This window comes from Chaetomium strumarium (genome assembly GCF_033439665.1).
Source record: "Chaetomium strumarium strain CBS 333.67 chromosome Unknown B0T15scaffold_7, whole genome shotgun sequence".
Lineage (NCBI taxonomy): Eukaryota > Fungi > Ascomycota > Sordariomycetes > Sordariales > Chaetomiaceae > Chaetomium > Chaetomium strumarium.
The window spans coordinates 1,393,598-1,408,216 of NW_026944435.1; the positions used below are offsets into that span (position 1 = coordinate 1,393,598).

Below are 14,619 nucleotides of genomic sequence, written 5' to 3' on the forward strand. Positions count from 1 at the left end.
TTGTACATTACATACAATACATATAACAGCCTATGACACTGCAAAGCACGATGCCATCTTGTGTAAGTCCAGGTAGGACGGAGTACACCATCCAAATGTTCCAAGGTACCTACACCACAGTAATCGCGCAAGCGACGGCGAAGGTGAGTGCAGTGCCCTGGGTGTAGCACGCAGGAGCAACGTAAACGATGGGACGTAAGGAAGGGGCGCCGGCCATGTCGAAGGCCACTGTTCCGGCCGGCGCTAGAGGAAACATCCATGGATGTTCTCTAGGCAGAAGTGACCAAGAGAAAGATCAGGTACGGCGCTTACTTACTTACCAACTTACTTGGCCAGAAAGACTGGCCAGCGAGCCGCTGCCAGCGTGCACCGTGAGATGGTTGGTTTGGGCAACGTTACTAATTCCTCCAAAGGTCTCGTCCATCTTACTCCCATCACAACAGAACCTCCCGAATGAAGGTCCTTCGCTACCGTATGGCATGGGATCTTATAACTCAAATACTGTAGATGCTGTGTGTTGGTAAGGGCCGGAGCAGTTGAGATGTATGTACCGCCGTTGGCGACAAAATACAGCCCGAAACTGGACTGTTTCGGATGCTTCGACTGAGTCAGTTGAGCTTCTCCGTCCCACCTTGTCTCCCAACCGGAGTGTACTATGCACCTAACATTTTCTACCTTATTCCATAGCCGCCGCCTTCGTCCGGCCTTATTGCCTTCGCTCGCCTCAGACGATCTCATTTTGCGGTGGAGCAAAGGAGCCCGACGTCATCCGCCCACACTTCCGTGTTGCTCTCGCAGTCTCGGCGCTGCTTGCAGAGGTCTGCTCCTTCGGGCAAAGAGATGCGGTCCGTCGTACTGTAGCTCACCGGTGCAGGCAAAGTGCACCCTTGGACGACAACGTCGAGCCAATCCGACAATCCGGTTCAGATTGGGCGGTGTTGGCGAGAATTCTTTACCTTCCGGCTGTTGTGCACCCTACAGTCCGTCGAGCTGAGCCCCGCTGGTGATATAGCTTGCAGCGGCGCATCGTCGGACTGTCATTAACAGCGTTCCGTTGCAGCGCAGCATCGGATCTCGTCTACCGGGACTACTCGCCGGATACATACAGATACACCGCACTTAGACTGCAACATCAGTACCGCGGACACTATCTGCGCGTCCCCGAAAGACACCCCTATATCAACGTCGCTGTCGAAAGCGCCGGTCGCGGAGTCTCCTGCCGTGCTCTGATACACCGGCTCGGAAAGAAGCCGTGAAGAAATCCATTATCTGCTCTTCCGCCTTCTCCTCAGACGGAACATGGACGAACCCTCCTCCCGACGTAAGAGCACATTTCTTTTGTCAGTCCCGAGGACGTATCTCTAGCAAGAAGATTGAGGTAGGAACGTAGAGCAGCCCGGAAAGCCCAAAGAGTATCTCGCCAACACCATGACCCGGTGGGCACCAAAGTCTGACGTTTGCCATGTGGTGGGGAAGCAAAACACATGATACCGCGACTCATGCGACCCGTTCTGGCGTCCACGGTGCGACAATTCGCGATGCGACATGGTCATCCAAGCCGAACCAAACTCGGTTCGAAAGCGGTTCGAAGAATATCCATCTTTCCCGCCTTTCCATCCGCTTCTTGATTATCCTTGGCTTGGTCAGGGGCGGGCGGGCCAGGGGTACGGAGGTAACAGAAACTGGAAGTCAACCTGCATTGCACCTCGTTTGGGAATATGCGGGTCGGCGCCTCGAGATGGTAATTTATGCAGGCGGACCTCTGTAGCAACCCTATTGTCTGCAGGAACCCGAACTGAATATCGCATCTATGGCACCAGCCCACCGACAGCCACCTTGGCAACGGCATTGCGTATGCGGAATCGCCGAGTATGCTGCTTCATCTGGACTCTGGACAGCGCTTCGGTATCCCAAGGGTGGTCACTGATGTAAAATATTGTACGTATACACATGAAAGGGCCACGTCCACTCCAGATGCAAAGTCGAGATCATCCTTCTCACCGAGGAGCGCTCGGTCATGCGCGAGTAGAGAAAGCCTTGCAAGGATTGATCCGGGCCGATATCGAATTACCCTCCCGCGATATGTATTAATCTTCCTAAGGATGGGTGACGCTGCGATTCCCACGCCGTTTTCCATTCCCTTGATAGCCACACGGCCATGGTGTCGAAAAAGACCGAAAGCGTTGGCGAAGCCGTCTCGTCAGGGCGAAAGCCCAGTCCCGCGGACCACCACGTCGGGATCTCGAGACGAATCCAGCCAGATTGTGAAGACTTTACCCGGGTCGAAGCCCACGGCACGGCTGGCTGATCGCCTTGCAGAGAAGCGTAGGCCCCCTGTAATGGCACGGTTCAACGACCGTAGACGGCGGCAAAATGGGACAGCCTGCATGCAGCTGTTCTGCCTGGGTGTTGATATAGAGTTCAACGTTCTTTCCCTTGCGTTGGAACCCACAAGGCCATCTTGATGTATCCCATGGTGATTCGCGGACTCCGAAACTAGCCCCCTTCGCGTATTAGCAGAGACGACGGATAATTCCCCAATTCAGCCTCCCTGCCGGGGATCAGGCCCTGAGGGCTCAGAATAGAGACCTCGCCTTAGTTCAGCCGTCAAGCGCGCTCGTTTCAGCTCGGTCCGCAACGCGTTGTCGCTCCGAGACATGGAAACACGTAGAGATCTCGCATACTCTTCTGGGCCGGTTATCTCGAACTGCCCGGTTCCTGCTCTCCGGACCAGATATTGTGGGATATCGGTTGTAGAGGCTGTATTCACTGAACGCCAGCCCATTATGTCAAACCCACTTGGAGCATGGCCTAGGTAACGGAACAACCAGGCATAGAAGGATGGTCAGTCGAGAGAAGATCACAATAGGAGGACACCAACACCAGCAATGCCGCCCCTTAGCGCCGTTTCTTCGGGCAATCGGCAACTTTGTGACCGGTTTTCCCACAGCCGTGGCAGGAAAAGGTTGTTGAAGAGGGCCGGCCAAAATCCTGCCCGCCTGCCGAAGATATCGAGGTCAGTTTGTTCAACTTGATCTCTTTCTTCCGCCGCTTTCCGGCAAGCTGCTGCGCCTTCCTCCGTTCTTCTTCTCTTCTGCGAGACACACTGGATCTGGCCCGCTTCCGCTCTTCGTCGGCCAGGGTAATCCGCCGGCCCCGGCCGGGCTCTCCGGTTGAGACCGGCGAGCGCTCATCTCCAGAGTCTTCCTCAGAGCCGGAGTCGGAGTCAGAATCAGAGCCACTGCTGCTGCTTCTGTCGCCCGCTGCCTTGGTAACCTAGTGGATTGGTCAGTAATCGCTTGAACAACGACTCTTCTTCGTAGACATGCCTTTGATTTCTTCATGTTGAATCTCTTGATCTGGGGCTGGACAGGCATACTGCCCATGTCGAACGGGTCGTCAGCCTCTCCCGACGTGCCTGCGGAGTCGATCTGCGCAAAGCCGACTGGAACAACGTCCAGGAGCGCGCGAGGGCCGGTTTTCGGCAGTGTCAACGCGCCTTGAAGCACCCAGTGCGAATCACCCAGCTCGGCTGCCCGTTTTTCTATGGCCGCCTTGCGCTTCTTTTCTTCCTCCTCAATCGCAGCTTGAATTGCTTTTTGGTCATAGAGTGGTGTCGCTGGCGAGCTGGCTGCCGATGGGCTGTGGGCAACCTTCCGTCGCTTGGCAGAGCCATCGTCAGTCCTTGGGGTCACGGGCGAGCCAGCTTCCGGAGTGCCCGCCGCCGCTGCCGCCGCCGCTACCGCTGCGCCTCTCTGCATGAACTTCATCGTCATGAGACGAGAAGACATCGTCTTTGGTGTTGATTGCTTCGCCATTGGGGGCGGTGCCGCTGCTGTTTTCGGCGGCATGGTTGTCGCTGTGTAGAAGTTTCGTAAATGGATTTGGTACCTCAGCCCTCTGTATTATTAGGAATCTGTGTTAGTTAATCGTTGGCGCAAAATGCCAATACACTGCCTTCAAGTCGCTTCGTCGCTCAACATTTAGGTACGCAGAAACAGTTGAGCCGATAAAGTTAAGAAAAAAAGGTACGGACCTACACAGTAGTCGAGCTTATCGACGATGAGTGCACATACCACTGTACGTATAGCACTCGCCAATCAGAATCTGCGGTGTCTGGTGGTCCGTGCTGCCCTTGCATCGCAGTGGCCCGAGAATCAGCCGCGCAGTCCACACCTCAGACGCTCTGGCAAGGAACCTCGATTGACAACCGAACTGACGTTCACCTCCGGGTCCCGGTCCGAAGCCATCGAACCGCAACTCAATTTCCAACCACAATGTACGCCACGCGATTGCGGGTAGCAGCCGCAGCTCGCGGGCTGCCGCGACATCTGTCGAAGAAGCAGGCAGCGGTATTCAGCATGACATCGCGCCAATTGATCGAGTCCCCAGCTGCCTCGAAAACCCCCGCTGACTCGACTGCGTCGCCCGCGATGCCAGAGGCGACGACAACGACGACAACCGCCAACACCCAGACGGCGCCGCAAGAGACCAAGGGCCCAGACCCGATAGCCGTCGTGCAGGCGCCGAACCGCGCCGAGGTCTGGTCCCGCAGCCAGCGGCCGCGCTCCGTGGCCATGACGGGACCCAGGTTCGAGCAGACTGATTTCGAGCTGCAGGTGGGTTTCCCCGCCAAGGATTCGAGAAGGGAGAGGGGAAAGAAATGACGGCATACTCATCGGGACTACTTCTCTAACACCGAAACAGCCCCGGCCGTACGCCGCTATCGAGCTCATCCACCAGCAGCCCGTGCGGTGGACGCACGACCGGATCGTGGCCTGCGACGGAGGCGGTGGGCCGACCGGACACCCCAAGATTTACATCAACACGGACAAGCCCGAGATCGCGACGTGCAACTACTGCGGGCTGCCTTTCGTAGGTCTACCTACGGTTCTTTTGCGTGAGAGGAGGCGCAAGCACCGGGAGCTAATTCTGTGGACAACTGCAGGCAAACGAACATCACAGAGAACACCTCGAATCCCTGCCGGAGACATCGTATCCGCTCTCCGCGTAGGATGGGATGGTGAGGGGTTGAACGGTGAGATTGGGTTACCCGAATTGTACATATGTAACTGGGCCAATAGATGCATGCTGTCTCATGATGTTTTCGTCACATTGAGACCCCTACGAGTGTGCAAAATGTGGCTAAAGGCTGGCCAGATGCAGAGGCAGGCCGATGATCGCTTTAACGATGCAGATCTGGGTCTCCCCAGAGGCTGTGGCCGGGTTCTGAACGGTAACCTTCTCCGGACTAACTGGCCGCAACGGTACCCATGTTCTTTGATAAGATTACTAGCTCGTGCCTTACAAAGAGTGACAATCTTATCTCGTCAGGGCTGTCACGGGTAGACGGTGGAGAAGATCTCAAGCGTGTTGTTCGTTCCACTTCATCTTCCGGTTCTCGGCCAACACTGTATTAGACAGCTAGTACATCGTTCAAGGCACTCTCCTCCCACCGCAGCTTTCCTCGCTCAGTATGAGACGGCCAACACCACTTACGCAGACCAAGGCTAACAGAAAACCCGTACCACTCAACAGCAGATCCGCCTTCACGTCTCAGTCGAGACACCCCACAACAGGGGCATCGATGCTAGGCAAACGATGCTCCATCGTATTCTGGAGAGCCTGCTCTTCGCAGATGAGAATGTCTGCATGGGCAAAAGTGGTCGGATAGTCCCAGGGATACGTAAAGTTCCTATGGATCAGTCAGGAAACGTCAGCCGGAGCTATTTCTCAAGGGAAGGAAGCCAATTAATATTCCGCCACCTTTCCTCAAACTTACTCATTGTCATGGTAGTGGTGGACAACCTCGATGGTGAAGTTGCCGGGATGCCAGAAGTTGACCACGGACGACTTGATGAAGGTCCGTTGGTCGTTGACGCAGGGCCGGTAGCCAACCACTGGATTGCTGCCGTCGCCGTCGGCGTTGTGGTGGGTGTGGCCGTCCCAGGACCAGTCTATTTGGCAGTCGCCGGAGGTGAGCTTGTTTTCCCTCACCGAATTTGGGTCGAACACGTGGTCTTTGACAACAACGGTCAGTTTCTCTGAATGTTCTCTCACGCTGCTGTATCCCTGTCTGGAAGGGGCAGTGTCTTACATGTGAGATTGCACGTGTAATCGGCTGTTGTATTGGGCCGGTTGCAGAGGATATGGAGATCGGTGATGTTCCAGGGCGCAAAGTTCAACATGGACACATCCATAACTTGAGCGCGGTTTCGGTTCGTAATACCAGGTTCGTGGAGTAGGGCTTCAAGATGGTTCGGCAAAGAGTTTACCAGCGGCAAGGCCACGAGGCCCAGCATGGAGAGGATGTGAGAGGCTGACGGCATCGTGTTGGGCACACGGAGGGCGACTCTGCTGCTGGAGCACCGGGTTGGGCCTGCTTGACGGGCAAGGACGAGGCAAGGGAGAGGGAGCGGAACATGTTATACTTGAGACTCGGGCTGCGGGATTCCGCATCATCGCGGAATTGTAACAGCAGTACCGACAGCTGTCTAATCGTGGAACTTCCACAAGCCAAGTTGAAACCGTGCACGGGTGTGAGACGAGGGATTCTGTTCAAGGTACGGTGCACGGACAGTGAGTCCAGACTTCAGATACTTCGTTCCCTAGCAGCCCAAGCTGGCTCATCTGGGACGATAACACTAGTGTGCCCGAAGATATTGACAGAACACGACTAGGCTTCTCGGCGACGAGTTGGACCAGCTCGGTCAGTCTGTACCAGACAAGCACCAACATAGACTCGTGTCCACAGAACTGCCTCGGCTCGACCATTCATGTCTCAACGAAGCTATGACCGCAACGACCTACGTATGCCACGGGCGTCATTGTCCACGCACACTTGGTAGGCATTTGCCTATCCCAACTACCACTTCCTGTGATATCGCCTGGGGGTTGCTTGCTGTGGCACACTCCAACACCTGTTTAGACATCCCGAGCTGGCCGCAATATCGCCACGCAGCTGTTGCTTGTGGCCTCGTGATGGCAAGCACAGGGACAGTGACTCAAGGTGACAATCCGAGACATATCGTCGCTGTGCTTCCTTCCTGCTGCCCAATTTGTGCCGTACAGGTAAGTGACATACTGGTCTATCCTTGCTCTGGCCAGCAAGTTGCCACACTGACACCCTCGGTGTGGTTTAGATTCTAGGAGACCCCTAGAGGTGTATCCACCAGGCCAGATATGTGATACAAGCACCGCCAGAAAGGGCCCATATCAGGGGCAGTGACCGAGGGTGTCGTATGGAAAGACGATTTCTGGCAAGCCAAGTGAAGTTCGCACTCATCTGGTTCAACCATGCCGGTTGGGCTACCCTCCCCGTTGTCTTGTAATCGCTGAATCAGATGCGGAGATTGGAATGGAAGCCTCGTTGGCCGTTACGAGCCCGAAAGGTTCTCCAGACGACAAGGCAGCGACTATCAGTGTGCGACGGTAAACTGTGATAACACGATAGAGAGCGGCCATTCCGCGTTGCTTCAACCCGGGAGGTGCTCCAGGACATGACGGACAAAGCTAGACTTCTTCCAACTGAACTGCATTCCGAAGCGGTATTGACTGCGGACAACTTCCTGAGTCGGGGCCTTTGATAAGTAATCTGGCCGGTCTTGCCGCCCAGCATCTGACAACTGACAAGCTCGAGTCACTTGTGGTTTCCATATGCCTTGCGCAATGGTGGTGCACGCTCAAGTGTCCACATAGACGATGTAACACGGCGGTACCGGGAGTCTGTCGAACGAGGAGGAGGAGAGCTCCAGAGACGGTCATCTCATCGACTTGGAAGACATGCCGGTCGTATCATCGCAGTATTTCGACTAAGGCTTGTACGTACTGTGTCCATCGGCCCCCATCTCGATGGCTCACGAATTGCCAGGAACAGAGAACAAAATGGCTCGTCAGAGCCCATGCCACGCAGTTGCAGTGTTGCACTGATCTGAACCAAGGATACACCGCTGTCTATAGGATTGTGCGTCCCTGAGAAATGTCAATCCAACGCACAGAAATCGGTTTTCGTCCCGCCAGATATTAAGAAAAACCTGTTTAGTTTGCCCAGATTCATGTAGCGTAGCATTCAGTGCTATCAGCTGTATTGTAATCCTTGATGTCGACTAGAGCTGATAGCCATGGTGCTGCTGCTTGCATTCAGCACTCATTACCAGGAAAGTCGACCGGAAGTTGGAGCTTGGGCCCTGGCCCATTGCCAACGTTAGCCGCTGCTATTCTTAGCTGCAAAAAGCGCCTAGGATTTCAGGTTCGAAGGACCAGATCCACATACCGTTATCCCACTGGCCAAACGGGGAATGATCTGCGAAACCAGACTGTCCCTGGCGAGCTTTAGCTTGTCCTCCTGTCTGGTGGCTAGCCCTTTGAGCTGCCTGGTCGAGGAACATCTCTAATAGGAGCGAATCTTTGATATAGAGTTCCCACCGTAGGTAAATTTGCAGCAGGTGAGTTGCCGCAGTGGTGCACTCGTCACATCGTGATATATGTAGGTACTTGGCAGCCAAGTTGTGCGACGCAAGCGGGGTGATAACTCACCAGGGCTGAAGGTGGGGGGCTCATGCGGAGAGATTCTGTTGGGGCATCAGATGCGATGCTACCGATACGGTCAACAGCCCCTGGAACTGCCATAGCTAGTAATATCTTATAACTCTCGATGCGCCTAGAAGAATTCGATGACAGCTTTTACTAATAAGGCATTCAGAGAGGCCCGGTTTCATCGATCAGATAATAATCACGGGCGTATCGATACGCTCAACTTGGGCAGCATCCAGCATTGCCCAGTCAAAACCGGGAATGGACTGCATGCTGCCGTCTTGAAGGCGGCGTCATCTTTTCAATGGTCGTTCGTCCATCGAAACAAGGAAACCCCACTTCTCCCGACGATCAAAGTGAGCCGGGCTCAGTCGGGTCCGTATCTGTCCTGTCAGCACCAAACGCAAAGCTTGAGTCTTCGTATGGTAGATCTCCTTTGTTGGTCCTGAGCCTCTGTTCCCCAGCCGTCAGATCCCCGCTATGCTCCATGGATCATTTTTCAAGCTTCAAGGAGCCGCGTTGAGTTCCCTTTCCCCATATAGGGAACCGAGAGAAGGAGAGTGCATGTATGGAGCCTTCGGTTCCCTTGCACTCAGCTCTAGTGATAACACGACCTCGATAGGTAGCGATAGTGTATAGACTTGGGTGATGCTCCTGATATGTGCAGAGCACAGCCCCAACAAGCTCTCGACGGAAGTGATATCGTCGTCGTCGTCCCGCCCCTGACCCCTGTCTGCTGCCTTGCCAGGCCACTGGACCCTTGCCGAGAGCCCCCTGCCTTTGGTGAGGGGCAGGTTGACAAAACAGCCCCCAGCATGCTGCACATTGGCATCCTCCATGCGATTTCGTCTCATCTCTCCTCCACACGACCCAGGCGCCTGTTCCAGTCGCTAACGTCCGTTGCGCGCCGACGGTTTGCTTCTTCGCAGCTTTGGAGCCGGTGACCCGCTGGTGCTGGGCGTACCTAGGCCGCTGTTGTTTGCGACCCTTGGTTGTGCGCTGCTCCCCTGCGTTGCCCGTCAGTTGCTTCGTTTCGCTTGGCTGTTTGGACCACGATTGACCTGTGTGGCCTGCGCTCTTTTTTAAACGCTTTCCTGTCTCTGCTTCTCCAGGCTCCCCCGCACGTCCGCCGCCGTCCCGCAGGCCCGTCCTGGCCCCTGAAAGGCAACTTCCAGCGCAAGACCCTCCGTCGCACGAGGGACGGCGCTCGCACTTCACTGTCCGGTCGCAGCAGCGACTGCCTCCGAAGAGCAGCATCCTAAATCCACGGACGCAATAATGCCGTCCAGGCTCCATTGGGCTGGAAAGAACAACCGCTCTCAGCACAATCTCGTTGGACCGACGGGTGCCGAGGATTCGACAGCTGCCGCTGCTTCTTCGGTGCCCGCGTCAGTTGGTGCGCACCCCTCGAGTGCGGGTGCCGGCGCTGCAAACCCACCCTCAGCCTCGCCCAACCCGGCCTTCAGCTCCAGCGAATCCTTTCAGCCCGACGGCAATCACACAGCGCAACCCCCTCAACCGTCACCACACCTCGTCAATATCTACGGCACCGGTGCCACTGCCGGCGGGCCCAATTCCGCCGCCCTTCCGGCGCAGTTGCAGCACTCCAACAGCGTGTCAGGTGTTTTTGACTCGCGCCAGCGCGAGCAGCAGCACGACTTCGCCGACCAAGTGACGCGTTCCCAGTCCCATTCGCACCGCTACACCCAGCCCTCCCCCACCTCAACCCAATTGCATCTCCAACAACAGCAGCTCCAGCATCAACCACAGCTACCGCCAGGATCTTCCTCTGTTGAGGATCTTTCAGCTCCTGGCCACCAGAACATCTCGTCGCCTATTCTCGGTGTTCCCCAGCAGCTGGTCTACGCTCAGCAGCAGCAGCAGCAGCAAGTCCAACAACCCACGACCTCGAAAACCAAGCAGTCTACGCGGCGGCTGTTGAATTTTCTCAACCCTCGCGGCCAGGACTTCGCACCCCAGCCGCAGCAGAACTCGTACAACACTGGTGCAGATCCAACCCGCAGGAACTCCAAACGCATCAGCCTCCCTCCGGCGACATATCCTCCGACCATCCGGACTGGTGTCTCTCAGGTCTCGCTTGACCAGCAGGAGCAGCTCAACTGGCAGAATCAGCCCGCCGCTACCCAGCCATCCACTCTGCAAGGCGTAGGAGAATTCCACGAGTCGCACGCAATTGACCGTTCTGACCAAGAGTTGCGACTGCAGAATTCTCAGGACATAAGCCGCCCCACGATCCGGTCCATTCCCCCTTCGGACGCAGAGACGTCGCCGTACCCAACTGAGGACACAGGATACAGGCAACACCGGGCCCACGTCCAATCGCTGCCGCCCCAATTGCAGCACCAGCAGTACGGCCAGGCCATTTCTGACACGCCCTCCCATCAACAGCCGCCGCCGCAGTACCAGTTCACAAACCAGCAGCAGGCACAGTACCAGGGCGGCAACCAGCACCATTTCTCGGGCCATCTTGTCAACCCGCAGCAACAAAACCCCGAGACCGTGTCTCAGCTGTCGCACGAGTCGCCAGTCACAGACTCGGACCAGCGTTCTGCCACTAGCCTCCCAACACAAACGGCGCAGACATCGCCTGCTGTTAACTACCCGACGCAAGCACCACAGGATCATCCCGGACGGCAGAACCCGCCGCCCGGTGCCCAAGCTCAGGCCCCGCAGCAGCAAACCATGGCCCCACCTCCCGGCGGGCCGCCCCCCGCACGGAGATCGCAGGACGCAGAGAAGATGCGCGACCAAGTCGTGCCCCCGCAGGGCCCCCCTCCCAACTATCGGCAGAGCCAGCAGGCCAACATGAACCCTTTACCACAGCCGCCGAACGCGGGGCAACCCAACCCAAACTTCCGCGCCAGCAACGTGCCGAATTCGAGCCAGCAGTTCGAAGGCCAGGGAGACGTCCAAGGGCGCAACAGTCCGCAGCCTCCCTCTAGCGAAGGTCGGGCCGGCGAGGACCCCGAGAAGGCATTTAAGGATCTTTGTATGATATTTCGCAACCCGTTTGCAACCTCCGTGCACAACCCGGCTGACCTAAGTTCCAAAGTGACCAAATACAAAAATGTCAAGCGGCTCTATTTCGAAAACAAAAAGGAGATTGAGCAATTGAATAACCAGGTAGAGCAACTTCAAAACGCCGTGGCCAACCAGCGCATGTCGCAGAGCCGAACGTCGCTCGACGACAACGAGTATACAACGCGCTTCAACCGGCTCAATGGCGCCATTAACAACCTATCATTCAATATTCGCAAGGACTGGAAAACGCTGCCATCGTGGCTAGATCGCTTCGTGAGCGCCGACGCTCTCAAGACGGGCAAGCAAGAGATGACAGCCGTCGGCCGAGCTGTCATCACGCGTTGGATCGTAGAAGAGATCTTTAACCGATGCTTCCACCCGGGCCTGGAACCGGAACTTAGCAGGCAGCTGAAGGTTATTGAGCATAACATTAGGCACTTTAGCTATACGATGAGCAGCCAGGAGGAGTTTGACGCCTTGACAAGCAAGGTGGTGAGCTGGCGCATGGCCACGCTTGAGGGTCTGCAAGATGTGCTCCGGAGCAACGACAGTGTCAACCACAGGAACGACTTCACGCGGCGCGCCACGAGCAATCTGACTGCCTGTCTCTTCCAGCACCTGACCGATCCGCCCCCCGCCGGCGTCGACGGCAGCGCGAGCATGATCGTCGAACTCGCTGTCGGCATCGCTAGTAACCTTCCGCTCGAGAGCCGCGACGTGGCCATCATTTACCCCTTACCCGAGTCACCGATCCAGCCGGAGCTGATGGAGGTGGAGAAGACGGGCCTGCCGGCGCTGGAGAACCGGCCCTCGGACGCCAGCGAAGAGGGTGCCGGAGACGATAGTGGCGGTGGCGGCGGAACTACTGGCTCTGGAGGTAAGAATGAAGGACCCAACAAAGACGGCGGCGGCGGTGGTAAGGATCGGCGCGGGGACAAGTTGAGATCGGGTATGTTGAACGTTCTGGGGGCGGGTGGCGGCGGCGGCGGAAGCGCGCCCGGCAGCAGGAAAGGCAGCATTGCTGACGGTAACAACACTCAAGGAGCTCCTCCACCAACCAAGGACCCGGGCAAGGTGCGCTTTGCCGGATTCGTAGCCGTCGAGGTTCGCGGCAGGCAGGTGCTGGTTAAGGCGCCGGTCTGGACGCTGGGCTAATTTGGGCTCTTGATTTTGATTTCCGGGTAAGGGTCGCTATAAATGATTATCGGCAGGCTGGGCATTTACCTTTCTTTTCTGTCTAGGAGCCGGTATGCGCATGGTTCTGGCGGAAGGATGACAGGAGGAGGGCCTGGCAAGCTTGGAAGGCCTCGGGAAAATGGGTGGCGGGATGGGGGTTATGGGGGCCGCTGGCTATGATGTGAAGAAAGAACATGGAATGTGTGTTGATGGTATCCGGTTGGAACGGACTACCAACTGGCAGAAAGTTCGAGGACGGAGAACGGTCTGAAGAGAGGTGGAGTTTTTTGGACGAGCTCTGGGTAGTTCCCTCGCTTCTTGCTGACGACTGGATGATATACCTCCTGCGATGGGGGGCGGATAATTTCTTGTCTATGCTGTGCATGCCTGTATACCCTGGGTATCTTGCGATGACCGATGGCTCGGACGGCTAATTGGTATCTGGCTGAAGTACATAGCATACCGTACTTACCCTGCCTAGGTACGGGTAGGTTGGGTGGCTTTATGTGCTGGTATACCTCCTATCTTGACGATTGTGGAGGACTGAAAGCTCTTATCTGCACACCGCTTTCCTCCTTTGTTCGCAAAGCTGCCCCTCCATTGCATTCACCCCGCCATGGTGGCAGTACTACTAAACTCAAGTCTGGATTCTCGAATTCGAGACCACCTAGGTACGATCAGCATTCGACTCTGCCTTGTAAAGACCAAGCAATCCCCCACCCTCCCTCGCTTCAACGCAGATTCAAAGCCGTAATAAACATGGCCGATTCAGCTACCCCAGCGCACCTCGACCCTTCCGACCTCGGCACAAAGGAATAGTGAGTTCTCTTCTTCCCTACCCCATACTTTCTCCCCCCCCCCCCCCCCCCCCCCCCCCCAAATCTCACCTCCCCTTGTTCCCCCATTCTATAGACGCACACTAACTAAACCCATCCTCTCCAGCTGGGACACGCTCTACGAAAAGGAACTCACCAACCACGCCGAGAACCCAGCCGACGAAGGGACAGTCTGGTTCGACGACTCGGACGCCGAGCACAAGATTGTCGAGTTCCTGGAGAACAACAACATCACCAGCAGCGAGCTAGGATTCAATCTCGACCGCGAGTCCGCCGCCGTGCTCGACCTCGGCTGCGGCAACGGCAGCTTGCTGTTTGCGCTGCGCGACGCCGGGTGGAACGGCCGCTTGCTGGGCGTGGACTACAGCGAGCGGAGCGTGGAGCTGGCGCAGCGCGTGGGCGTCTCGAGGGGCGTGCTGCGGGAGGAAGAAGGGGAGGCGGAAGAGAGGGTGGTCGAGTTCAGAGTCTGGGATGTGCTCCGCGGTGCGCTCGACGATGTCCGCGCAACGACACCACCACCACCACCACCACCACCACCAGCAGCGGCGGCGGCGATGACACAAGACAAGGAGGGAGAAGGGGGGAATAGCGCAGCAGCAGCAGGGTGGGATATAGTCCTCGACAAAGGCACCTTCGACGCGGTGAGCCTGTCGGGGGAGCGTGACACGCAGGGGCGGCGGGTTTGCGAAGGGTACGGGGAGCGGGTGCTGCAGCTGCTCCGGACGGGCGGGATATTCGTTGTCACGAGCTGCAACTGGACCGAGAAGGAGCTGCGGGACTGGTTTGAGACCAAGACCGAGGCGCTACCCGAGACCGGGGCGAGGCTGAGACTTGCTGGGAGGATAGAGTACCCCAGCTTCAGCTTTGGCGGCGTCAAGGGCCAGACGATTAGTACCTTGTGCTTTGAGAAGATCCTAGCTTAGGGGTTGTCTGAAAGCGGTAGCGGAAAGGAATTGGATACCTAACGGCTCGCAGAAAGAGAAAATACATTTCGTGGTTGTGGTACGCTTCGTATTGTCTGGTAGATCTCTAC

General features: G+C 56.6%; 5 protein-coding genes across 5 annotated transcripts; 3 read left to right on the plus strand and 2 right to left on the minus strand.

The window, feature by feature from the left end:
* Positions 1-2,898: 2,898 nt before the first annotated feature.
* On the minus strand, positions 2,899-3,851 carry B0T15DRAFT_514381 (uncharacterized protein; the record flags this gene model as incomplete). The annotated part of the gene is made up of 2 exons (XM_062868114.1): positions 2,899-3,276; positions 3,312-3,851. The coding sequence occupies 2 exons, from the start codon at positions 3,849-3,851 to the stop codon at positions 2,899-2,901; spliced, it is 918 nt and encodes a 305-aa protein (XP_062718115.1).
* A 426-nt stretch (positions 3,852-4,277) lies between these two features.
* On the plus strand, positions 4,278-5,014 carry B0T15DRAFT_496806 (zinc-finger domain-containing protein; the record flags this gene model as incomplete). The annotated part of the gene is made up of 3 exons (XM_062867211.1): positions 4,278-4,619; positions 4,708-4,875; positions 4,949-5,014. The coding sequence occupies 3 exons, from the start codon at positions 4,278-4,280 to the stop codon at positions 5,012-5,014; spliced, it is 576 nt and encodes a 191-aa protein (XP_062718116.1).
* A 438-nt stretch (positions 5,015-5,452) lies between these two features.
* On the minus strand, positions 5,453-6,454 carry B0T15DRAFT_301686 (uncharacterized protein). Its single transcript, XM_062863819.1, has 3 exons — positions 6,098-6,454; positions 5,783-6,020; positions 5,453-5,695 (listed from the first exon to the last, which is right to left on the minus strand). The coding sequence occupies exons 1-3, from the start codon at positions 6,327-6,329 to the stop codon at positions 5,557-5,559; spliced, it is 609 nt and encodes a 202-aa protein (XP_062718117.1). The 5' UTR covers positions 6,330-6,454; the 3' UTR covers positions 5,453-5,556.
* A 3,356-nt stretch (positions 6,455-9,810) lies between these two features.
* B0T15DRAFT_403641 (uncharacterized protein) lies at positions 9,811-12,729 on the plus strand (the record flags this gene model as incomplete). The annotated part of the gene is made up of 2 exons (XM_062865217.1): positions 9,811-11,542; positions 11,606-12,729. The coding sequence occupies 2 exons, from the start codon at positions 9,811-9,813 to the stop codon at positions 12,727-12,729; spliced, it is 2,856 nt and encodes a 951-aa protein (XP_062718118.1).
* Positions 12,730-13,509: 780 nt separating this feature from the next.
* Positions 13,510-14,509, plus strand: B0T15DRAFT_514385 (methyltransferase domain-containing protein; the record flags this gene model as incomplete). The annotated part of the gene is made up of 2 exons (XM_062868115.1): positions 13,510-13,568; positions 13,693-14,509. The coding sequence occupies 2 exons, from the start codon at positions 13,510-13,512 to the stop codon at positions 14,507-14,509; spliced, it is 876 nt and encodes a 291-aa protein (XP_062718119.1).
* Positions 14,510-14,619: the final 110 nt, after the last annotated feature.

Bases quoted from the DNA above. Each gene is read 5' to 3' on its own strand.
- B0T15DRAFT_301686 (XM_062863819.1), bottom strand. From the start codon at position 6,329: ATGCCGTCAGCCTCTCACATCCTCTCCATGCTGGGCCTCGTGGCCTTG. The intron at 6,021-6,097 runs GTAAGACACTGC...TTGTTGTCAAAG, and splicing joins TTACACGTGCAATCTCACAT to ACCACGTGTTCGACCCAAAT. The intron at 5,696-5,782 runs GTAAGTTTGAGG...ACTGATCCATAG, and splicing joins CACCACTACCATGACAATGA to GAACTTTACGTATCCCTGGG.